This window comes from Protopterus annectens, chromosome 5.part0 (assembly GCF_019279795.1).
Source record: "Protopterus annectens isolate FY-2018-M chromosome 5.part0, PAN1.0, whole genome shotgun sequence".
NCBI lineage: Eukaryota > Metazoa > Chordata > Ceratodontiformes > Protopteridae > Protopterus > Protopterus annectens.
Genome location: NC_056735.1, coordinates 1651442922 through 1651469166, shown reverse-complemented (window position 1 = coordinate 1651469166; position 26245 = coordinate 1651442922). Strand labels below are relative to the sequence as shown.

The following is a 26245-nucleotide window of genomic DNA, read 5'->3' as shown; positions in this document are numbered from 1 at the left end:
CTGGACCTGTAAGGGAAATGTGAAAGGACATATGTTTGTCCTCCACAGATTTCTGATTCAGAATCTAAGGAAAGAGTAATATCTGATAAGTCCCTGTGAATGATTCTCTTTCTGTGAGACTTTTTCCAGAATTAATCCTTTTCTTCCAGCGGGAAAACATTGAGATTTCTAATCCCTTGAAAATATTTGTTACAACTGGAATTTCTAGAACCCTCACCTATTCCTCCAGTTCTGTCTGCATTGGTGGATATTTTTGTTACAGCCTGCAATTTCCCTGGCAGTCAGCGTGATGCCCTTAAAAAGCAGATAGATTAAAGTTCCTCAGTCCTAAGTTTTTATACACTAATCTCAGACCTGATCTAGCAATTATTGCTTTAGAGAATCAACAGCTGCTAAATGTTTTGTTAATACTAATCCCTTTCCTTCTAACAAGGATGGGAAAGCTTTTGATAAGTTTGGGAAAAGTGTATGCTTCTGCAGCTTTCATTTTTAGAATTCTCAGTTGTATCATACTTTTGTGTTAAAGTTTATCCTGGCTAATTGTGAATGTATGAGGAATGTTCTGGCTTCAGTTTCTTACACCTGCTTTGTGTAATTTGTTTTTTTCTGCTTCCCAAGTCACTTTTCATTGTTTAAAATGTCTGTATGACTGTGGATACACTTCCAAGGCTACTGCCACTGGAACTGTTTTGAGAAGGTTTGTTTGACTGTATTCTCCGAACCTTCCAGAGGATGTCAAGAATGAAATTTTGAATTTTATCTTGGATAGAGATCTAGTTTTTGGACCTTTTGCTGCAGAAGTCAGAAAAGTGTGATGTGATGAGAAATGAAAGTTAATTCAGGGAATCTCAGATTTTTCAGCCTTCTTACTTCCAAGTTTTCCATGAGGTTCTTTGCTTCCTTGTCTTTCTGTAGTTAAAAAGCAAACTAAACATTCGCAGCAAAGTACTAGTAAGTATACATTGAAAAAGCAATGGCAGGGTGGCTCCAAAAGGAAATCAGGACCCCGCCCCCCCGAACAAAGGACAGTCCGATAAGTCAGAATGACTGTATGAGGGAACTTGTGCCCACCCTGGCATTCCCTAAAACTCCCACAAAGTCTAATTCTTCATTTTGTTGACAACAAATTGTTTCCGACAAATTGGTCCTGAAAGTGATCCTTGTAAGCCACAGATGTCAGTGCATGGCTGTCGCTCATCTGCCAAACCCCACATGTTTCTCTTTTCTCCTGCCTTACATACATGCTGTGCATTGGGTGATAGAAGCTATTCCTTCTCTGTCAGGAGAATGATTTTATTCAAGAAAGTTTGCATTGCTCAGAAAAGAAGATTCTTGGAGACCAGATCTGGACCTTTTCTTCCTGAACCAGTTTATTATAGTAGTGCCCAAGTTCACAATGTTCTTATTTCATAGGTTTGTACTAGGCTAAAGGCCCTGGGGCCATTATAAGCCTTACCCACAGGATTACCCTGGCATCATGCCACCTGACCTTATTTCCCAATGCTTCTGTTAAGTCGAACCACTGGAGTTATCTCCAGGGTGAATTTTCTATTTCCCATCCACTCATCGAGATTTCTCTTGAAGAGGGTCAGCGAGGTGCTCTGCTTGACATGTATGGGAAGTCTATGCCATAGCATGGGTAGTCTCTGGGTTATGAACCTGTCCCTCTAGTACGTTCTGGTGATTGTGGTAATGAGGTTGAGGTCTCTGGAGCGTGTGGTGCGGAGGGATTGGGATTTCTTTAGATATAGAATTTCTAACAGAGCTGGGCAGACATGGCTTTGTAAGTCAAGCAGAACTCGCCTTTAAGTAGGCAATATGAAACCAAGAATAGTTGGAGATTTTTGAGTCACCATATAGGACAAGTGTTTAAGGCCTAGGATACTCTTTATGAGGTACTTTTGAGGCCTCTCCATTTGTTGTTGCAGGTGTCTAGTGAGGTACATGCCAAATGGGGCAGTGTACTCGATGATTGATCTAATGAGGGAAGAGTAGAGGGAGACAATGACCTCTTTCTTCCTGGATGCAAAACCCTTAGTAATAAGATGTGCCACATAGAAGGACTTTCTGACCACAGTGGCAATGTGTTGATCAAAAGAGAGGTTGCTGTCAACCTGTGTTACCAGATTTCTTATAATCTTCTGTGTTAAGTGGACTACCATCGATTTGGTAATTCATGGGAACCATGTCTTTTCCAAAGGGGATGATGGCACATTTTTTAGCATTGAGCTTAAGGCCATGGTTCTGACACCAGTCACTGGTCTCAGTGAGGCCATTCAGTAGGATGGCAGCATCACATGGGGAGTTAATAATATCTCCCAACTTGCAATCGTCTGCGAACATTGTCAACCGGAGTTCCTTTGTGTTGGCCTGGACTTCAGAGAAGTAGGTACCAAACAGGAGAGGACCCACGACTGAACCCTGTAGGACTCCACTCGTGACTAGTCCGCAGTCCGATTTGGAGTCGGCCACTTTCACACTGTGAGTTCTATCTGTGAGCCAGTTTGCAACCCACCTAGTGATATAGGGGTTGATGCCTAGCTTAGTGAGTTTTTCCATGATTCCTGAGTGGGAAATGGTATCAAAGGCCTTGGCCAGATCAAGGTAGGCTGTATGAACCACCTTGGCTTCATCCGCAGGTCTGGTGACTGACTCATAAAAGTCGACCAAGTTGAGCAGGCATGATCTGCCCTTCACAAAACCAAACTGTGTGGAATCCAGAGTTTGGAGATTCCCTATATTTGTTTGTTAGGTCCATGATGATGCATTCCATAGCTTTGCATATCAGACTAGTCAGGCTAATGGGGTGATAGTTCCCAGGGTCTGTATTCGCTCCTCCTTTGTGGAGAGGGATGACTGTAGCAGTGCACCATTCAGCAGGGAAAAAGCCTGGGGTGAGGGTGTGATTGAACAGTGCACACAGGTGAGGTGCCAGTTCACTCTGTAGTTCATGTGGAACACAGCCAGGGATATTGTCATGTCCCATAGAAGTTGTATTCTTGACCTTGGACAGTGCTGTTTTAACGTGTGCAGCAGTAATACTGGGTGCCTGGCAATCTACTGATATTGTGTTTGGTCCTGGGGGGGTGTAAAGTTGTCACTGAATCTGTCGGCCAGTATATTGGCAATATCTGTTGGCTCTGTATAAGATGTACTATTGTGTAGTATTGCCGTGGCGATTCTGTACATAAGTATAGAAGAGCTTGTGTCCGTCTTTACTATCTGCTGCAATTCCGTTTTCAAAGCTAGCTTTAGAGGATTTGATGAGGGATCTCAAACTTTTTTGTTGAGGCTGATAAGGGAGTTTTTCCAGTCTTAGGACTTCACTTTATTCCGCATTAGTTTCCTCCTCCTGTTGTAGAGTTTGTTTGTGGCAGGGGACCACCAGATTGACTTCCTTTTTTTGGAGGAGAGCGTCTTGGGTGTATTGGGTTTGGCGAGATCCATGCATTTGTGTACATATTCGTACAGTACATTGGTGTATGATTTGGTGGTCATGCAACTATTCTCCATTTGCATGGGTGCCGTGAAGTTGGTCACCTGTGTTTTTAGGAGCCCAGTGTTAGGTTTGGAGAAGTTTTTCATGATGGTTACCTTTGGGGGGGGGGGGGGGGGGGTGGATTTCCAAGGTGATTAGTTTGTGGTCCGATCTAACTAGGGAGAAGTTGACTATGCGTGTATGTTAGTAATGACCAGGTCAAGGATTTTGCTCTCTATAGTGGGGGTAAGAACGAGCTGGTCCAGGGGATTGGAATTAATGAATGCCAGGAAATGTTGGGCAAGTGTATCTGTACATGAGTAGTTTTCCCAGTTAGAGTGGTAGTTGAAGTCGCCCAGTATTGAGAGTGTTAGGTTGGACCCTAATATTCTCCAGGGTGCTTAGGAACTTGGAGTGCGAGTCTTGGGAAATGGTTGGGGATCTATGACCTGAATCACTGTCTTACCCAGTGTCAGCTGAACCTGAAGTATCCCTGATGCATTATGTTGGGCTACCAGTCCGGAGGTGTGCACATCCCTTTATAAATATGGAAACACCACCACTTTTGGAGCTTCGTTCCATGTTCTGGGGACGAAAGGTGTAGAATGAATTATAGCCTGGTAGTGTAGGGGTGCTTTCTGCTGCCTTGAACCAGGTCTCTGTTACAGCACACATGTCAGTGTCGTCCATTGTAAGGAGTGCTTTTTGAGATTTAGACTTCTAGCATTGAGCAGCATGACCCTCACTCAGATTGCATTTGTTTGTAGCTGTTACGGTGGTAATTTGGTCTTTGGAACAACACCTAAAAAGGCACTATAGGGATGGCAAGAGCCTTGGCTGATATCCGGAAGCCCAGGGGTGACAGATGCAGGCCATCTCTGGCAAAGCATCGCGGTCTATCAACTTTTCACCTCTTCTTCCCCATTTGTGTTTAATGATCTTGGATTTAACAGATGCATCTCATCACATTCCTGTTCATCCAGATTTCAGCTGTTTCTTAAGATTGTGTTTGTCTGGATCACATCCAGGTCTCCCATTCTGCTGCAAGCACAGTCAGTCATAACAGATGCCTCAAAATTTGCTTGGGGAGCATATCAGTGGTCATAAAACTACAAGTTCTTTGGAGCAAAAAAGATAATCCATAGACATAAAAGGGATGCATCTCTTACAAGTGCTGTAGACTCTGTCATTTGTGGTCCCTGGATCTTCAAGTGTTCAGAGACCATTCAGAGTGATGGGGTATATAAACAAACATGGAGGAGCCAAATCTTACCCACATGCAAACTAACCATGTTAGCTTGCAGTTGTAGCTTTACAGCACAATTTCATTCTACAGGCAACTTAGTCTGTCACCCAAAAGCCTCCCAGAAAAGCAGTGGGCTCCCCCTTGGGATCTTTATTTTCTTTTCGAAAAACTGGCACTTGTCCATTTGAACCAGCTCGTCAGGCTGACTTGCGGTTCTTAACATGGAAAACAGTTTTACTTATTGCTGTGACCTCTGCAAAAATAGTATCCAAGTTGCAAGCTCTTTTAGTGGGTCAACCTTGTGTCACTTTCATAAAGATAGGGTTTCTTATTTAATTATTTATTGACATTTGTTAACCGGGTTGGTCCAGCTGGGTTTGTGGCCCATTTTCAGTGGAGACCAGAGGAGAAAAGGTCCATTCACAAACAGGTTAGAGTAATTAAAAATATTTGAGTCAAAGGAATTACAAAGAAAGGTGTTATACAGCAAGTTAAAGAAACCGAGTAGAATGCATACACATAGCAATATATAAATAATATTTTTAAAGTGGAAGTATATATTTACATAAGAATTTTGTCCAACTGCATTGTTTGAATTAGTAAATATCTGCAAAGTAAGGTACTAGATGAAAGGAGAGAGATTTAGATGTGTATGGGAAACTTAGTTTGGGTCTTGACCGGGGCAAGTTTTGGAGTTAAATAGATGAAGTTTGAGTCCATTTTTAAAGTGTGATGGGTGGGTGATGGAAAGTATGTCTAAGGGAAGTGTGTTCCAAGCATGGGCAACAGAGTAGTTGTATAAAAGTTTGCCTATTGTTTTCTTAGGTTGGTAGGTGTGTAGTAGTTGCTGGTTAGAGGTATGGAGGGTCCGAGGTGGAGAATAGATAGAGACCAAGGATGAGAGAGCTGGACAGGATGAAGGTTTGTATAGAATGAAGCGTAATATTTGAAATTGTGGTAGCAGGAGTTGGAGGAGTTCAAGCCATTGGAGAGAGTTTAGGACAAGGCAGTGATGTGCATTGTATGGAGAGATTGTTATAAATCTAGCTGTCTTATGTTAAGTTTTTTGGAGTTTATTCAAGGTTGTGGCCTGAATGTTGGTAAGAACTGGGGCAGCGTATTGTAGCGAGAGGAGGAGGAATGCCTGTGCAAGGAAGAGTCTGGCGTTAGGGGTTAGAAATTTTTTGTTGTGATAAAGTAAACCTAGTTTCTGATGTGTTTTTTATGCACTGGAGTATGTGCAGGTTGAATTTGAGTTCATCAATGAAGACTCCAAGGAGTTTTTTGTGCGTTTCAAGTTGGATTATTTTATTGTTAAAGGATGTAATAGCAAAGGTGGATTTATGGTGAGTAAGAGTTTGATCTTAGAGTTAAGGATAAGTAGATTATCAGACAGCCACTGTTCAGTGGATAGAAAGGCATGTTGGGTTAGGATATGGAGTTCAGAGATATTGTTTGAGATGGAGATGAGAGTTAAGTCGTCAGCATATTGGATGAGGGTGGACTGCTTACAAGATTTATAAAGATAATTGGTGAAGATGTTAAACAGAAGGGAACTCAGGATGGAACCTTGTGGTACTCTGGTTGGGACAGGAATGAATGGAGAGAAGGATGAGAGCCATTTAACAGATTGCTGCCTGCAGGATAGGTAACTAGAGAACCAGGCAAGGGAGGTGGAATATAGGTTGAGATTAGCAAGTGTAGATAGCAGTAAAGGGTGAGAGACTGTATCAAAATCTTTGGAAAGGTCTAGGAAGAGACAAGATGCGAGTTTATCTCGGGCCTCTGCAATGGTATGAGTGAAGGATAGGAGGGCAGTAGTTGTGCTGTGGTTAGGACGGAAACCATGCTGAGTGGGAGTAAGAAGGTTTTGCTGGTGGAGGTAGTTAAGCAGTGAGTGAATGCATTTTTCAAGTATGTTCGAGAGGGGGGATAGGATGGCGATGGGTCGGTAGTTGGATGGGTCTGTTGAGTTTCTCCCTTTATGCAGGGGAATAGTGAAGAAAGATTTCCATAAGGTAGGAATGGTGTATTCTTGAATTGCTCTATTGATTAGAATAGATCCAGGATAGGCAATGGATTCAGCAGCAAGTTTGAGGAAGGTAGGAGGTAGATTGTCAGTGGAGGAAGAGCAGGGTTTGAGCTTTAGAAGAAGAGATCTGATGTAGTAGGAACAGGGTGAAAGGAGAAGAGATTTTTGTTTGTAGTTTTGGATGGTTTCAAAGTGTTTGAGGAGTGTAGTGGTTTCCTGAGGGGATGTATTTGGATAAGGGGAGGGGTTGGAGGGACAGCCTGGAGAAAGAATTTTGTTAAGAGTAGACCAAAACCTCAGAAGGTTGGATTTGCTATTGAGCTGAGCAGAGTTATAGTGGGACTTTGTCTTTGTTAGTTTGTTTTTTAGCAAGATTCCTTAGTTGTCTGTATTTGTGTAGCAGAGGTAGTTCTTTTGTTTTGATCCAGACTTTCCAAGTACTATCTCTTTTATGCATAAGGGACCTAGTTTCCTTGGAATGCCAGGGAGCATAATTTGATTTTATTCTCATCTTCCTAGAGGAAGCAAGGGAGTTTAGGTTATTCAGGAAAACGCTTTTGAACATATACTGACTGTGTCTTTGAGAGGGATTTGTTTAAGGACGGACCAGTCTGTACTGGAAAGATTGGAGTTGAATTGGGAGATATTAATGTTAGAGAGTTTACAACAGTCTCTGTAAAGGTGGGGTTTGGGAAGTTGGGTGGAGTGTCTTAAGACAGAGGTGGGGAGATCATCACTAAGGGAGTCTGGTAAGGTAGTGGGGCTGTGGTAGTGATGAGGGGAGTTGGTGAGAATCCAGTCAATTGTGGAGCTGGAAGATGAGTTTTTATGGAGGCGGGTGGGGGAAGATATCAGTTGATGGCAAACATGTAGGTTGATACTGAGTTGTGGAGAGTCCATTGTAAGTTTGGACCAGTCTAAGTTGACATCTCCTAAGATGAGAGTTTCATAGGGTATATTGTGGCAAAGCCAGGACAGGAGATTTTCTAGGATGAGCAAATTATTCCCAGGGGGGATATAGATGGAAGAGACAGCAAATTTCTTGAGGATTTAGGTGGCAGTTTAGGATGATCAGTTCAGCTGAATGGAAGTCAGGAATTATCGTGGTGAGAGGTTGAGGCTATTGGAATAGAGGATGGCTGCGGCATCCCCTTTTTTTGGGAATCTGTCAGAGCGAAAGATATTGTAGCTAGGTGGGAGTATTTCACTGTTAGTGAAGTGTGGCTTGAGCCAAGTTTCAGATAAGGAAAGGATATGAGGGGTGGTATGGGCTATCCAGGTGTGTAGCTCAGTGATTTTGTTAGTTAGGCTTTGAATATTTAGTGAGTATATAGACAGGTGCTTGGATAAGGATGTGTTTTGTGTATGATCTCGGGATGGTGAGAAGTCTGTGGAGAGGGGGAGGTGGAGGCAGGCTTGAGGGGTATGTGGCTGTGAGGAGAGGGGCCTGGGTTGGGGTGGATGTCTCCAGAGCAGAGTAAGTTTTTTGTTTAGGAGAGAGTGTAGTAATAGGTAAATGAAATTTGTGTAGCTTTGGTTTAGATTTGCAGGTAGGTGGGAGGATTTGAAGTGTGGACCGTTTATGAAGACGTGGTGAAGTTGAACAGAGCTGGGGAGATAATAAAGGAGGAAGTTGTTGGATGAGTATCATAGGTGTAGGAGGTAGGGAAACATACGAGTAGGTAGGAAAGGTGGGAGTGATAAGTGGTTAGAGCAGAGAGAAGTAGGAGGAGTATAGTGGAAATGAGAAGGTGTTTCATCATATTAGGGTGTGTGTAGAGAGGTTGTAGAGTGGGTATAATAATTAAAGGTAGGAAGTGATATAGATTAAGTATGACAGATGGGAGAAGTAGGAGGAATATAGTGGAAATGAGAAGGTGTTTCATATTGGTGTGTGTAGAGAGGTTGTAGAGTGGGTATAATAGTCAAAGGTAGGAAGCGATGTAGATTAAGTATGACAGATGGGGTGGGAGTGGTTATTGGCAGGAAGTTGGTAGTGAGTGGGTGATGAGACAGGAAGGGGAGGGAGTGGTTGGCATAAAGGAAGTTGTAATGTGGCTGGGTGGGAATGGGAGTAGGAAAGGGGAGTGAAGCGAGCCAAAGCGTAACGGGGCTACACCCATGGAGAAAACCTCAGAAAACAATCAGCTAAAGCATTAAGTTTGTCATATATGTGAGCAGGAGAGACAGGGAGGAGGCAGTGAAGTCAGAGAAAGATTGACTGATTAGATCTGTAGGTTTGGAGGCCAAGGTACAGGGATATAGTAACTGGTGATAGTCAGAAAGGATAGGTAGGTGAGTAGGAGAGAGTGAGCAGAGAGGGAGTCCAGCAAACGAGTGCTTACAGAGAGCAGAAAATAGAGAAAGGCAGGAAGAGTGGGGAGAGCAGGAGATAGGAAGGAGAAAAAAAGCAGGGAGTTGTCCACAGATATGCAAGGGAATAGCCACCACGGGAGCAACAGTACAGGTAGCAACTAAAACCTTTTGTAGATTAAGCAGGACATACGTAGTCTTAAATTAGGAGTGAGTCACCCATGAAGGGATTTGATCGCAGGTAATTCCAGGCAGAACTAATCGCGCTGTTATGCCTAAAGTGGTTGAGTTTACCTTAACCCAATCTATCCATCTCACTGTCTCTTTTCCAAAACCTAAAAATGAGGGAGAAAAGGATAATCCATACCCTGTATGTCCACAGATAACTCCAGTACTTTCTTGACTGAATAAAATCTTTCAAAACTTCTGATGATCTGAGACTTTCTTGTGAGGGTAAGACAAAAGGACAACCTCTGTCAAAACAGACCATTTCCAGTTCGTCCAGTTGGTTGTCTCAGGCTATTACCTTTTGTTATTCCCACCACAACAAAAATTATTCCAGCGGGATCACTCTACCAGGGCCTTGGCTTTATCTATGTTTTTTTTGGAGAGTTGGATTTTTGGAGTATTTTAAATACAGCCAGTTGATTCTCCATTGTCCAGCGGCTCTTTGACACTACTCCTTCCAGTTCTTGTGAGGTATAGTAGTGTTGCTCATACAGCTTAGGCTACTGCAGCAGTGATCATAATGCAAGAAACCTTACCAAAACAGCTGCTGTCCCCCCAATGTTTATATCTATATATATCTATATCTATATCTATATATATCTATATATATATATATATATATATATATATATATATATATCTATCTATATATATATATATATATATATATATATATCTATATATATATATATATATATATATTTTTTTTTTTTTTTTTTTTTTTTTTTTTTTTGCTAAGGTATGTACATGTATTTTTTTTTCTTAGGATAGTCTCCTCTGCTGTCATTGAAACTCTGGAGGGCTTGACACTCAAACATGACTTTTAGTCAGCTCATCTTGAGCTGACTATTGGTTTGGGTGCATGAAAGGTGCCCTGATGCTTTGGAACCTTAGCTGGCTGTTATCCAGTGCAGGTTGTAATACATATATAGCGTAGCCAACTGCAGTAGTGATCATGCAAACAGTCTCTTTCGATGGTAAGTTTACTTATAAGACTGTACTCCTATCAGTTGACTATTTAAAATTTTCAGACAAGGAATCTAGTTTATAGGACTTTTTATCCTAACAGAGCTAAGAATTCCTGGAAGACTGGTCCACTCTGTGGTCTTCACTACCCAGAAATTTGGCCTTCGGTTATCCAAAGTCAACTAGTGTGTAGGAGTGTGCAGGACAACTGCATACATTTTTTGTTGCAGTTTGATCCTGTCCTGCTTTATTGTAAGTTAAAGGTTCTTCTATTTTTGCAGCCTTTTGTTTGTGTATATTCCTTCAGTGCTTCATTTATTTTAAACACCTCTGAGTGTATTTGATTTATTTTCCCTCCAAATTACTGGAAGCCCTCTCTTGTACCAAAGATGAAACTTAAACTGCTTTTTGCTGAATATCTGCTGAATTCTTGCCAGCTAAATAAAGTTCTCTCTCCTCCTTTTTGATTGGTTTTCTTTTATTTTTCTTCAAATTTCTTCTTTGATTGTATCCAGACAGTGTAATAACAAGAAAGTACCTGAATTTTATCCAGATTGATATCTTTAGTGGCTTTTTGACAACTGCAGTTTTCATACTGGTAAAGTTGTAATAACCCTATTGATTAGTATGCAGCCATCTTAGATGTTCCCATCCCCTTATGTATCTTGACTGTTGCTGTAAGTTGCAGTTGTTTCCGAAATGTTTGAGACATTTATAGGTTAAGTATCTATACCTATAGTCTGTCTCATATCTGTCAGACTCTCAGTGCAAGAAATCTGGATAAAGACAGAAATAATGATGACCAAAAGAGGACCAAAAACAGGGACAGATTTTAAATACTGCTCCTATAAGCTTAGAAAGTTGCTAGTATTTCCAGAAGGATTTGAAGTCTGAAACTCAAATGTGTGTTATTACTTAGTATAATTTAATTATTTCAATCCTCAATGATTTGCCAGAAAACCTAAAGATCTGGCCGTTCTGCAGAAATCTGTAGAGGTGAAAGGTATAGGCTGTCTTGGAGAGAATTACCTTAGTAACTGTCCTTGTGAAAGCCACCTGACAGTATATTTGCTTGGCACTCTCTCCGAAGGTAGAGGAAGATGGACTAGTCTTCTCACATAAGAAAATTATGTATTATAATTATTGATGTGTAAGACTGTGTTCATCTTTGTTTGACTTCTCCCTCCTTTTAGAATGTTGGTTTGTTGTGTATACAATTTCTTCATTGCCTTTTCCTTTGACTCCACCTTCCACAAGCTGTCTGAGATTGAGAGGTGTGCTTCCTTACAGAAAGGAAGAAGGGAGGAGGTTGGTGACTTGGACTGTTTTAGGTGTTAAGACCACTTGAGCTCTAATAGATAAAGATGGTCCTATTTCTAAATTCTCTTCATTGCATGAGATTTATCTGTTCTTGTATTAAAATGTTTTGAGGTGTGTATAATAATATTCAGGACTTAAAATAGAAAGTAAAAGAACAACAAGGAGCACTCAGTTGAAATATTGTGCATTTAGCCTAGCATGTACTGCTTTCTATATCAGAACTGGAGCGAGCTGTATTACAGGTTCTCTGACAGAAAGTTACTGACATTAGTATATTAAAATGTAGCAAAAATGCTGGTTTGGTTTATGTTAGATTAAAAAGGAACAAAAGTGATAAAAATGTGACATGGATGTAGTTTAAGTAATTTATTGTTTTTCTCAGATTCCCCTTGTGTAATATTAAAGAAGCAAGACAATGAAGACCTCCCTGTAAGTAATTATCCTATACCGTTTTGTTTAAATGATGTGTAATAGTATAGCTCTGATTTAGTGGTACATTTGCAACTCTGTTTTTTTTGTCCTATGTATTGAGTTGATTGTTTTCTAGTATAACTGATTTGAAATGTGCTTGTGAGTTCTTTAGCTTTGTTATTTTCAAGAGGTTTTGCTAGCCAGTGAGTGGTTGTGTGGCTTATGGTCAAATATTCTTGCTTCAGAACACTTTTGGACATAAATTATTGATATCCATTCCATTGAAAATAAGCTTAAAAAAACAGCATTTTTGCAGGACTTCTAGATGTAAAAGTTTTAAGAAAATAATGAAAATGGGCAACACATGATTGATTAATATTTCATTGAAGTCCAACTTACCAGCACTGTAGTGTAAAGGGATAAGGCACTAGCTACGGCCCAGGTGACCTGTGTTCAATTAGTAGCTCAGTATCTGAGGTGCTGTCAAGGAGTGATGGGCATGCCTATCCTGGGGTGAGGGTATTCACCTAAGCACTTCTAAGGAGATGTGTGGTTCATAGAGGGAAGCAACCCTTGGACAAAATGTATAAACATGGGAAGGGGGTCTGAAGGTAGGTTATTAAATTAAATAAAGCCCTCTGGCAGAAGCTGTCATTAACATGACCCACAACAAAGCCTTGAGAGCCACACCAACCCCAGCCCTGAGATGAACATTGATCAATTCAGCAATAGGACCGGGACACTGGGGTGGCTGGAAAGTGTGAAGCAAAAAGGGGGGGGTGACCCCCAACTGGACCCCGAGGGGGTACTCCTCTGAGTCACCCAATGGAACTGCAGTTTGTCACTTCTGCTTTATTTTCAGCTGGTCAGTACCAGTGTTTGTAGGCATGTCTTTTTTTAAAAATGGTCTCTATTTAAAATTTTCAGGTATGGGGTTTTAGTGTATTCACATTCCTTGGTAGATCTTGTGATTTAAGAGTTATCATGCATTTGTATATCTCTTGTTCTTCATTTACTTGAAATTTTTTTAATAAAAAGTTTTGTAAAGTTTTTATTAAACCACAGGCCAAATGCATTTTTTGTATCCTTCAGTGATCTTTACTGTGGGTAATATGAGATGTCCTTCTATTCAATGTTGCAGTATTCCTTACACATATGGGTTGTATTTTGCTCAGATGATCTGACATCCAGCCTGTATACAGAAGCTTAGAGCCACTGCCTGTATGTGGGATGTCATACTTAGGCACAGACGTCAGCCAAAAAAGGGACGTCTGCATGTACCATCTTCAGAACATTTTCACCGCCATTCGGAAAGGTTGCCTCGTATGTTTGGTCTGCCGTTGGATCCCATTGGTTCATCTTACTGCTTCAAATAAGTACTCCATAGGGGATTTAATATATTGCTACTGCCTTTTGTTTTGTTAATGTCATCCAGGAAGGGCAAGTATGGGGTGTGGAAGGTAAATTCCACATAAAGATAGTCACGAGTTGTACTTGTTTTGCTTAGGGCCTATTCACGACCACCACTCCTGCTCTGTTTGTCAGCCCTTCATTCCCAAAACATTGCGCAGTCATCTGTCGGCTTTGAATTTTTACTTAGAAAACCAAATACTCGAACGTCTGGCTAGGGATGCTATGGGAGGGTTCCACGAGTACTTCTAAGCTGTCTGTAAAGAGGAAGGTCAGCAAGGTTAGGCCCGAATCCTCTTTAGCTGTGCCTACTTCCTCCGATGTACCCCTTGAGATTGATGGAAATCTAGCGGTACGATCGGAGGTAGGGTCCACTCACTTGGCGGGTACCAGGATGGAAGCAGTCAGGACTGGATCATACCACATCCAAGGCTATGCAGACATACGGTTTGGATGACTAGGGAGATCTGCAGTTAGTGATTGCAGAAGACTCTAACTGCTTCAGCTTCCTTGTCCAAAGAACTACCGGAGGTTAGGCCTATGTCTGCCTTCTCTCCTTAACAGGAAAATCCTGTGAAAAAGAAGCAAAATACTAGGCACGCCTTCAACCCCAACGGTTTTTTTTTGTAGGGCCTTATTAAGGCCCTGATGACCTTGAGGACTGCAGTTTCGACTTCACCCATAGCGGGCCTGGCCGTTGCCTCTTCTCCAGTGCAGCCATCCAGGGTCCAAGGCCTTATTTCAGAACAGCCTGCAGAAATTCAAATTCATGACACAGATTCTGTGGAGTCTTCATCTGACGAAGACTTTTTAGCATACTCTACTCAAATTCCCTCTCCTCTGGAATATGCTTCCCCAGTCTAATGGGGGGATTCTCCAATGGAAGAGCTTTTTTTTGGGAAAACTATTAATAAAATGAGAGAATTTTTTAAGTGGGTTTCTCCTCAAATCTCAGAAGAACAGAAGAGATATGAGCTTCTACAGGTGGAACCCCCCTGCACCTTCAGCAGTCCCTCCACTACTGCCAGCCTTTGTAGATGTTTTCAAGGCTGCATCTAAGACCACTGACTCCCCAAGTCCCTGTCCCAAAGAGACCTGGTCATTTCTATAAGGTCCCTGAGGACTGCAGATTTCTTAACTGCCCCCTCAGTTGATCCTGCTATAGTTTCCATTACCTCAGATAAGTTGTCATGGTTATCTCCTTCAACCAAGTTGCTCCCTTCTGATAAGTAAAGTAAAATTTTAGAAAGGTTGGGCAAGAAGGTATATATTTCTTCCACTTTGGATATCGGGGCAATTAATTTCCAGACACACATGTCCAGACATGCTGTGGCTTTGCTTACTCAAGCCACCCAGGCTCTTCTACCATTGCCAGATTGAGGCTAAGTCTTTGTCCCTTTCTCTCCTGTCATCCTCCACTCAGGTAGCTAGACACTCTATCAAGTGTAGTTATGATGCAGTGGAGGCCTCTGTCAGAGCAGTAGCTTCTTCTGCTCTAAGAAGACATTCCTGGCTACGTCTGCTGACACTTTCTAATGACATCAAGGCAAAATTGCTTGATGCTCCTCTTAACAATTCCTCATTGTTTGGAAAAGCAGCTGCAGAGTTCAGATGAAGGAACTGCAGGATTTGAAACACCTACTGGATGTTCTTCGTGTTTCACTGTTGCAGTCATTACATTTGGGTATTCCTGCTGGCAGGTTGCCCTCAGTCGGTCTGAATTACAAAGTCCTGGGTCTACCTCAGGTCATCAAGGGTATAAAAGAAGCAGCAGACACCATTTTCTTCAATTTTTCTTGCCGTGCGGTGCCCGAAGCAGCAGCAGTTCGCAAGTGCCGGTTGGCCGACTCCTGAGATTTTCGAGTTCGAATTTGAGATCCGAAGTCGTTTATAAAGCTAAGTACCCCATTGGGGAAACTTTTTTTCTTGCTCCAGAACCGATGTCAGAAAAAGTTAGTAATTGCATTTCTTGTGGGAAGCAAATACCTCATAAGGACTTTCATTCTTACTGTATTCCTTGCCTAGGCCCTGATCATAATTTCCTAGGTTGTCGGTTTTGTGCTAGATTTAACCAACGCAATATTAAGCATCGGTATGATTATGCTTTAAACTACTTTGGACGCAGATTTAATTGCCCAGAAATGTCGTCGGAAAGCCATCAGACTACCGGAGTTCACAAAAAATGCAAAGAAAAAGAAAGACCGAGGCCCAAAACCGACGACGAAGCTTCTCCAAACCAGTTGCCGGTTCGCTGGTTCTCATTGAGGTGCTTTCGCAGCCCCTGACAACCGCTACTTTAGAGTTGCAGGCCGCTACCAACTCCCACGTGGAGTCGGCCATGCCGCTGGAAACTCAAGGTATTGGAGCCTCGGACGCTGTTCCTTCAGATGGGTCCGGAGCCGCCGAGTAGGCGGCTTCTGAGGATGTATTCAGACCCAAACATCTATACATTAAACCGACTTCAAAGGCAAAGACTAAAGCACCTTCAAAGGCAAATAAGCTACGTCAAGAGCCACGTGGACAGGCCTTCATGCCCAAAAAACAGATGCTCAAAATGGCCGAAGACTTGATTACCTTAATTAGGGGTTCCCATCACCCTCCTGATAAGAGGCCTAGGCAAGAGACTGACTATGAATCTTCAGATCAAGTTTCCATTTCTTCTGATCAGGAATATTCTTTTCCCCCCATGAGGATTCTGATGCTGAAGAATCCATACCTTCAACTTCTCCTGAGGATTATTCTTTTGGGGAAACCTTACATACCATGAGGGAGCATTTCCACTGGGAGAGCCGAGATTTTTCAGAGTCTAAAAAGAGGCTCAGGGATTTCCTGTTACTACCTCAGCACAAGCCACTAGCCATCCCTCCTGTGTTGGACATTGTAGATGATGTGTTTTCGGTGTCTAGCCTTACCCCTGACTCCTTACCTCCAGCACCTGTTAAGCCTGACAGATATTACAGGGTTCCTGACTCTCATAAATTCCTTTTTAAAAACCCTGCTGCAGACCCAGAAACTATTTCTCAGGGCCCCAAGGGTGTTGAAGCTTCTGCTGCAAAAAACCCTACCCCTTCTGACAGGGATTGTAGGGCACTGGATAGATGGGGAAAAAAGGTTTACACGTCTGCTACCTTGGCTATAAGGGCCTTAAACTATCAGTTTCATATGCTCAAATATCAGAAACATGTCATGGCATTGCTTAAACAGAAAATGTTGTTAAATTCTGATTGTGCAGAAAACAAGGAAATGCAGGATACTTTGCATGCAGCTGAGCAAGTTGGAATGCATAGTATGCAATGTGGTTTTGATTCTTTAGAGGCCTCCTGCAGGGCCGCAGTTACAGGTTCTGTAATTAGAAGGCATGCTTGGTTAAAGGAACAAAATCTGCCTGATCATGTTAAAGTTAAATTATTGGATGCACCTTTACAGCATGATTCTTTGTTTGGTGTTAAGGCAGAGGAGAGGTGTTAAAGAAAATGGAGGACAAGGCTAAATCTATGCAAACGGTCAAAGATTTCTTACAAGTACAGCCACCTAGGTTTAGTAGACACTGGCCAACAAAGAATTGGTCCTTTCCCATGTCAGACAGACCTCAAAGAGGCAGACCCAGACGCCCTAGAGGCAAGATCCCAGGCGCAAGGTTCATACAGGTCAAAGCAAATGGGGTGCTTCTACTTCCAAAAGTGGAGAAGACAAATCACAACCTTACAGGAAACAGTCCCAATGACTTCCCCCTGCCTGCACCAAGCACTTATTTCCTGGCAGCACCCTTAGGGGGAAATTAGCACTTTTTTTCTCAAAATCACATTATAACCCAGGACAAGTGGGTTCTAAATATTGTGTCACAAGGCTACAAGTTCCATTTCCATACCCTGCCAAAGCAAACAGCTGGCCAGATCTGCCAAAAAAATCAATGGGCAGAGGCACAAAAACAAGTCTCATCCCTCATGGACATGAGGGCCATTCAACAAGTGCCAGAGCAAGAGCGGGGACAATGATTTTACTCGACTGTTCTTGGTACCCAGAAAGGACAAGGCCTGGAGGCCAATACTGGACCTATCGATTCTGAATACATTCCTGGATATTCCAAAATTCAAAGTGTTCACCTTACAGCAGCTACTGCCCATGCTGGGCAAGAACGCTTGGCTTGTAACTTTAGACCTAAAAGAGGCATACCTGAATGTCCCAATCAGATAAATATGCCGAAGATGCCTCAGATTCAAGGCTGGCTCAATGCATTACCAATTCTCTGCACTGCCCTTTGGCTTATCTACTGTGCCCAGGGTCTTTACAAAGTGCCTGGCACCAGTAATTGCATTCTGCAGACAAAGAGGAATACAAATATATCCTTACTTGGACAACTGTGTAATTCAAGCAGAGAACAAGGACATCCTTCTACAGCATATGGCGTTTGTGAAAAAACTTCTAACATGCCTAGGGTACACAGTCAACGAAAAGAAATCAAAATTCGTACCCTCTCAAGAGATAATATTCCTTGGTGCAAGCTTAAATACAACTGCCCCAGATGGCTTATCTCACGCCAAACAAACAAAACAACTGACTACCTACTTCAACATGTTAGCAACAACGGCCCAGTTAGCTGCAAGAAAAATTCTGCAGGCTTTGGGCTTCATGGCATCCTGCATCCTACTAATTCCATATGTAAGACTGCTGCATATGAGGAAACTTCAGTGGTACCTAAAGAGTGTTTGGACTCAACATTGCCACAGCCTGGAAACTATAATTACTCTCATTTCCTGCCTGCAACAGGAGTTTCGATGGTGGGCAAAGGCTTGTCACCAAAACAAGGGACAGCCATTCACATTACCCCCAGCCAAACAAACACTAACAAAGGATGCGTCAGATTATGCCTGGGGGGCCCATATGGCAGGAAAATGCATTCAGGGAACATGGACCTCAAACCAAATGCATCTACATATCAATCAAAAAGAGATGCTAGCTGTTCAAAATGCCCTGACAGCCTTCAAGGACCTACTTCAACCAGGACAACTACTGATAAATCAGACAACACCACAGTCATGTGGTATATAAACAAGCAGGGGGGCACACATTCTTACCCCCTTTGCAGACTAGCCATGACTTTGTGGGACACAGCATTGACTTACCAAGTACATCTGCAGGCACAATTCCTGCCAGGAAGGAAAATACTCTGGCAGACGAATTAAGCAGAAACCTCATGGATCCCTCACGAGTGGCAGCTGGATCCACAAGTCTTCAGCATGATAACAAGGAAATGGGGATGCCCAGACATAGATCTATTTGCCTCCCCTCACAACTACCAACTAAAGAGATTCTGCACAAGGATTTATCACAGACAAGCATGGAAAGTGGACGCCCTATCCTTCGGCTGGAAAAACCTATCAGTATATGCCTTTCCCCCTCTGCCTGTCCACCCCAAGGGTACTCCTAAAGGTCAGACAGGAGAAGCCAAAGATGATACTGATTGCACCAGACTGGCCCCACCAGCACTGGTACCCAATATTAAGGAGCTTGTCTCAATGCCCAGCTTGGACCCTTCCTCCAGTACCACATCTACTGTCCCTGCAAATTAATCGGATCCTGCACAGCCATCTCAGGACTTTAAACCTGGCAGCATGGCGGATAATGTAGTCATACAAAACACGCCTCTCAGCAAAGCTGTGATGGATGTCATTTTGGAAGCCAGAAGGCCTAGTACTAGAAAATCTTATTCTGAAAAATGGAAGAGATTCTGTGCTTGGAACCAGGCACAAGGAACGGATACAGCTATGCTAAATATTCCTCAGATTTTACAATACTTAACTGAGATGCTGGACAAAGGCCTAGCTTTCTCATCTATTAAAATTCATGCCTCTGCCATTTCGGCTCATTACAATACAGAGCCACCACTCTTTTCTCATCCCTTATTAAACAGTACCTCAGAGGAGCCAAAAATTTAAGACCTCCAAGGAGATCACCAGTGCCTGCATGGGATCTCAACTATGTCTTGGAAAAACTCACCCTGCCTCCTTTTGAGCCAGCTGCTACTGCCGATATAAAGTTTTTATCTTGGAAAACAGCTCTGCTCCTAGCAATAACTTTTGCAAGACGAGTTTCAGAGCTACAGGCACTCATGGCTGTGGAACCTTTCATAATTTTTTATCTGGACAGGGTCTCCCTGAGGAAAAATCCAACATTTATGCCTCAAGTGGTGTCCAGTGTGGCTCTTAACCAAACCATTCATCTGCCAACTTTTTATCCAAATCCACAGAACAAGGGGGAAAGAATTCTGCATTCTTTGGAAGTACACAGATAGCTTAGATTCTACTTGGACAGAACCAAAGTTTTCAGAAAGACAGCAATTACTAGTGGCATATGCTGCAGGATCACAAGGAAAGGCTATCTCAAAGCAGACTATTTCAAAATGGATAGCCCACTGCATTAAGTTCTGCTACTTACAACATGGCAAGGGAGTGCCTAAGGGCATTAGGCCACATTCCACCAGAGCTGCAGCCACTTCAGCAGCCTTTCTCAGGGGAGTAACAACCAAGGACATTTTAGAGGCAGCAACTTGGAGTTCAGAGCACACCTTTACAAAGCACTGTCATCTGCCACTCTACTCTAAATCCAGCGCAGGCTGTGCCACTGCAGTTCTGCAGGGACTCTTAGCTGCTCTTAATGCGGTTTAGCTCCAGCCTCCCCAACCATAGCTTTGGCAATCTACCCAAATGTAATGACTGCAACAGTGAAACACAAAGAACATAGTACAGTTGTGTACACTTACCATAAATGTAGATGTTCGAGTGTATTCACTGTTGCAGTCCAGGTTACCCACCCGCCATCCCCCTTCTCTTCTGATGGAACCTATTTTTTTTTCTTTCTCCGTTTTATACAACCTATGTGGTGTATTTGCTTGTAGATGAAGGTAAAGTTTATATTGTAATTATATATATATATATGTATATATATATATATATATATATATATATATATATATATATATATATATATATATATATATATATATAAATTTTGGCTACCCTTTTAGGGGGCAACATCTGGGGCAAGAAAAACTAAAGAAAATGGCGTTGGCTACTTCTTTTATACCCCTGACGACCTGATGTCAGGGAAGGGGGCGACAGCAGCCGACTCGGGACTCTGGAATTCAGGCTGACTGAGGGCAACCTGCCAGCAGGATTACCCAAATGTAATGACTGCAACAGTGAATACACTTAAATATCTACACTTATGGTAAGTGTACACAACTGTACTTTTCACCAGTTCCAAAATTTCATAGAAATTTCCCTGCCAAGACCTCCTATGTTAGGAAACCTGCATGTTCCTCCCACTTCTGTTCCTTCAGGAACTAGACCTCACAAGCCTTCCAGGAGTCACCCACAGGCCAAGGCTGTTGCGGCTCCTCCTCAGCAGCCCTTTTAGCCCAGACAAAGTCCTCTGTGATACCTTGCACCCTCTTCCAAGTCATACCCCTCTGTCCCTTCGACTTTCCCTTTCAGCTTGGATGGAGATCACTCAGGACTCCTGTGTGATTTCAGTTATCCAAAATGGATACTTTATGACTTGGAAGACCCTCCCTCCTTTTCAGAGAATACCTCAACCTCCCTCCCAAAAACTGCATCTGTTTCCCATGATTGTGAAGCAAGATGCCATTCAGTCTATCCCTCAAGACCCACCAGGGAAGGGTTTTTTATTCCAGGATGTTTCTATTTCAAAGGAAAGATGGTCCTTGGAGGCTTATCTTAGATCTCTTCCTATTAAACACCTTCCTGGTGGTGCTTTCCTTCATGATGCTGCCCCTACCTACTCTTCTGCCCCTGGTCCCCCCTCAATCCTTCTTAGCTTCTCTGGATCCCAAGTATGCATACCTGCATTTTCCTGTACAAAACCCCTCTTCATAAGATCTTTGCGCTTCTCTGTGGTTTCTCTGCACTTTCAATTTACTGCCTTGCCCTTTGGTCTTTCGACTGCTGCAAGGCCATTCACAAAGTGCCTAGCCCCAGCAATTGCATATTTAAGGCTGAAAGGACTTTGTTTACCCATATTTAGACATTCTCCTTTTTTTGGTCAGCAGCCCAGATCTCTCAACTCAACATTTGAACCTAGCCAACCCTTTTCTGCAGGTACCGACTTTCACAATACATCTCAAAAAGTCATGTCTCATACCATGTCAGGATCTTATATTCCTGAAGTGCAGGTCTCGCACAGATTTGATGATGGTTTTTCTCCCTGTGAAGAAAGCAACCTATCTCAGGCCAATCATGGAGGCTCTTTTGCCTCTTCCTTCCATCAAGGCCAGGCCAGGAAGTTTGAGACTGCTGGGGTTCATGGCTTCTACTATTCCCATGCTGCCCTTTGCAAAGCTACACATGAAGTTACAGTGGTTTCTCAAGACATTTTGGTCCCAGCATGCTCATCCCTTAAATGTCATGATTCCCCTCCTTCCCAGAATTAGGTTGGTGGATGCAGCAACTTAGTCAGAACCCTGGCATACCTCTTCAGGTTCCTCAACCACCTCAGCAATTCTTCACAGATGCCTGAGACTTAGGGTGGGAGCAACCTATGCTTCCAGGAAAGTTCAGGGCCTTTGGTCCCCTTCTCAAAGAAAGGAACATATCTGCATCAGGGAAATGAGGACTTTACTTTTAGCTTTACAGACCTTTCACCCTCTATTCTTGCCAGGACCAGTAAAGATCCTCAGAAAATACTGCGGTCTCTTGATACATAACCAAGAAGGGTGGCACAAAATCTTATCTCCTCTGTTTGGGCATCAAAGTTTGGAAATTGGCTGCCTTATACAAGATAACTCTGCATGCTGTATACCTTTCTTCAGCTCAGAATTCTGTGGCAGACGCATTACGCAGGTCCATGACACAATTTCACGTGTGGATGCTACACAGGGATGTGTTCCTGTGCCTAGTTCACCGGTGGGGTACTCCAGAACTGGACCTATTTGCCTCCCATCTGAACAGATAACTTCCTCGGTTTTGTGTCAGGACCCCTTATTCTCATGTGTGGAAGGTAGACACCCTCTCATTCTCATGGAAGGGGAGGTTTCTCTATGCATTCCCTCCTTCCTCTTAATTCAGAAAGTTCTGTTGAAATTTCTACAGGCCAAACCAAAAATCTTATTAGTGACTCCCTTTTGGCCAAGACAACACTGGTGCCCTCTTCTGCACCTAGCTTAGGGTCATCACTACAAGTTACCTCATTTGCCGGACCTGCTCACTCAGGACAAGGGATCATTGATTCACCCACATTTGCTAACTTTACAGCTGTCCCTGTGGGTGATCAACCTTTGATCCATTTCAGGCACCTATTCTCTAAGGACATGCTAGAGGTTTTGCAGGAGGCCAGGAAACCCACTACTAGAAAATCTTCTATTTCCAAGTGGAGAAGATTTTCCATTTGGTGCCAAAAAAGTGGATCCCTTTGGTGCAGTCATTCCCCTAGTGCTTTCCTGCCTGTGTGAGTTACTCAACAGTGGTTTTTCTTACTTCTCACTTAAAATCCATTCATCTTCCTTGTCTGCCTGCTTGCCTTTGCCCCCTCCCCTAGATTCCAGGCTAGTAGTTAAGCTTTTTCTAAAGGGTGTCCTTCACTTAAGACCCCACCCTCCAGGAACCCAGATGTTCTTCGTGTTTCACTGTTGCAGTCATTAGATTTGGGTAATTTGCTGGCAGGTTGCCCTCAGTCGGCCTGATTAACAAAGTCTTGGGTCCAGCGTCAGTTGCTGTCCTTTCTTCCATGGCGTCAGGTCGTCAGGGGTATAAAACATGCAGCTGATGCTATTACATCAGTCTTTCTTGCCATGCGGTGCCTGAAGCAGAAGCAGTTCGCAAGTGCCGGTCAGCCGACTCCTGAAATTTTCGATCTGAAGTAGTTAACTTCATTTGTGCAGCAACCTGTGGGTATCGGATCCGAGCCGGCAGTTTTCAACAGCTTAGATCTGAGCTCCTAGCTCCTCCCTCTACCCATAAACCCCTGCCAACCCTGACTGACCTCAGATCTAGTTTGCCGCGCTTGTTGTCAGCAGCTGGATTCTCGAGCTCCGTCGTTAGGGAATTCTGAGAGAATAAAATAGAAATTTTTTTTTTACTTTTTCTATACTTTTGGTGTGAGTACCGTGTGTTAGAGTCGTACCCGATGTTCTTCATCTCACATTGCTGCAGTCCTTACACTTGGGTAGTCCGCTGTCCTCAGTCGGCCCGAATATCAAAGTATTAGGCTGACGTCGGTCAAGGCGCTTAAGACTGACATCAGAACGTCAGTGTACAAATGCGCATGACCGACGTCTTATCCTCAGTCTTTTTTGCCGCATGGTCCGATGCAGAAGCAGCATTGCAAGTGCCGTTCGGCGTTCTGAAATTTTTCGAATTCGGAGTTTCAGACCGAGTCAAAGTTGGCTAAGTACGCGGTAGGGGAATATTTTAGTTTTTTCTTGCCTCAGTGGTTTACCGGATGTCAGAAAAAGTGAATAACTGTATTTCTTGTGGGAAGCAGATACCGCATAGAGATTATCATACTTTGTGTATTCCTTGTTTGGGGCCTGAGCACGACGTTGTTGGGTGTCGCTTTTGTGCTAGGTTCAATAAGCGCACTATTAAGCGAAGGTTAGATTGTGCCAGGTTGGTCTTCGGGAAGCGGTGCAATTATAATATGCCGTCGGATGCTAGGACGCCCGCTTCTTCGAAGAAGCGCAAAGACAAAGCAGCTAAACCAAGGCAAGAAGAGTCGTCCGTACCGGACGCCGGTTCTTTAGAGGCCAGTGGAACCGGTGGTAACCGGAGGCTTCTCTGGAGTCCCAGGGGGAGACTTTGATATTGCAGGATGTGGCCTCTCAGGAGGCAGGTCAGGCTGAAGGGGCTTCTCAGGTTACTGTACTCCCCTCCCTTCCTAGGGTGGTTAGGCCCTCTCCTTCTGTTTCCAAGGCTTCTCCCAGAGGCAGGCCAGGTTTAGCTTCTGTTGGTATCACTCCTAGTTCTACAGGATCTGTGCCCAAGAAGCACATGCTTAAAATGGCAGAAGATTTAATTACTTTGATTAGAGGTTCTTTGCCCTCTCCTGATAAGAGGCCTAGGGTGGAACCAGAGTTGGGGAGTTTTGAGCAGGCTTCGGATGTTTCAGAGTCTTCGGCTGAAGACTTGCAGGAGTACTCTCCTTATTCTGATTCTGATGCAGATGATTCGACTCCTTCTGCTTCTCCTCCAGAGGTTTTTTCTTTTTCAGAGACTCTTCATTCCATGAGGGAACATTTTAAGTGGGAAGGTCAGGACTTCTCTGATTCCAGGAAAAGGCTTAGGGAATTTTTGCTTTTACCCCAGCATAGGCCTTTGGCTATACCACCTGTTCTGGATGTTGTGGAGGATGTGTTTGCAGAGGCTTCACTTAATCCTGATTCTTTGCCTCTTGCTCCTGTTAAACCGGATAGGTATTATAGGGTGCCTGAGGCTCATAAATATCTTTATAAGAGTCCTAGGGCGGACCCAGAAACTGTTAGTCAGGGACCTAAGGGTGTCAAGGCCTCTGTTGTAAATAATCCGGTTCCTCCAGATAAAGAGGCCAGAGCTTTGGATAGATGGGGAAAGAAAGTCTATACTTCTTCCACCTTAGCTATGAGGGCTTTGAATTGCCAGTTTCACATGTTGAAATATCAAAACTATCTTCTTTCTCAATTGAAGTCTAAGGTAGATGCTCTGGCGGAAGGCATTGAGTGTAAAGAATTACAAGATTTGGTGCATGTCTCGGAACAGGTGGATAAGCATTCTTTACAATGTGGTTTTGATGCTGTACAGGCCTCGTCTAGGGTGGCTGCCACTGGTTCAGTTCTTCGCAGGCACGCCTGGCTGAGGGATCAGAATTTATCTGACCATGTTAAGACAAGGATTTTGGATGCTCCTTTACAGTCTGATGTGTTGTTTGGTTCACCTGTGGAGTCAGTCTTGAAGAAAATGGAGGACAAGGCTAAGTCTATGCAGGCTGTTAAAGATTTTTTGCAAGTTCAGCCTCCGAAGTTTAGTAGGAATTGGCCTGCTAAGGGGTGGACGTATCCTTCTTATGATTCTCAATCTAGGGGTAGATCTAGACGTGGTAGGGGCAGGGCTCAGAGTTCCTTCAGACCTAGAACGGGGAGTTCACCTGCACAGTCTTCGGGTGAGGGCAGGGGCCAGTCCTTTCGTAAACAGGCCCAATGACCTACCTTTTCAGCTGCCAGATCCTTCTCGCCTGGCAGCACCTTTGGGAGGAAGGTTGGCACTCTTCAAGGAAAATTGGAGTTTGATTACTCAAGACAGATGGGTATTGGATATCATACACCAAGGTTACAAGTTTTATTTCCATACCTTGCCTCCTTTCAAAGGCATGCCAGACGTTCCTCCTCAGCAAAGACTAGAGGCTCACAAACAAATTTCTCTGCTACTTCAAATAGGGGCCATACAACCGGTCCCTCTACCAGAAGTGGGCCTAGGATTTTATTCTCGCCTGTTCCTAGTACCAAAGAAGGGGAACACGTGGAGACCAATTTTGGATTTATCTATCCTCAACACATATCTGGACATTCCCAAGTTCAAAATGTTGACGTTACAACAGCTTTTGCCTCTGCTGGGCAAAGATCACTGGATGGTGACTCTGGATCTCAAGGAGGCTTACCTTCATGTTCCTATCAGGCTCAGTTGCAGGAAGTATCTGCGTTTTGGGCTGGGACTTCTCATTATCAGTTCTCTGCATTGCCCTTTGGCTTATCTACTGCCCAGAGTGTTCACGAAAGTTCTGGCTCCAGTGATAGCTTTCTTCAGGCTAAGAGGAATACAGATCTATCCTTATTTGGACGATTGCCTGATTCTGGCCC

At 43.3% G+C, this 26245-nt stretch overlaps 1 protein-coding gene across 1 annotated transcript in view; it reads left to right on the top strand.

Annotated features, from left to right (window-relative positions):
- TTC3 (tetratricopeptide repeat domain 3) overlaps positions 1–26245 on the top strand; it is a gene marked incomplete in the record, with an annotated part of 2769029 nt that overhangs the window by 1084250 nt on the left and 1658534 nt on the right. Inside the window, 1 exon segment of the mRNA XM_044072025.1 lies at positions 11966–12012. Coding sequence (XP_043927960.1) covers positions 11966–12012 — 47 coding nt within the window.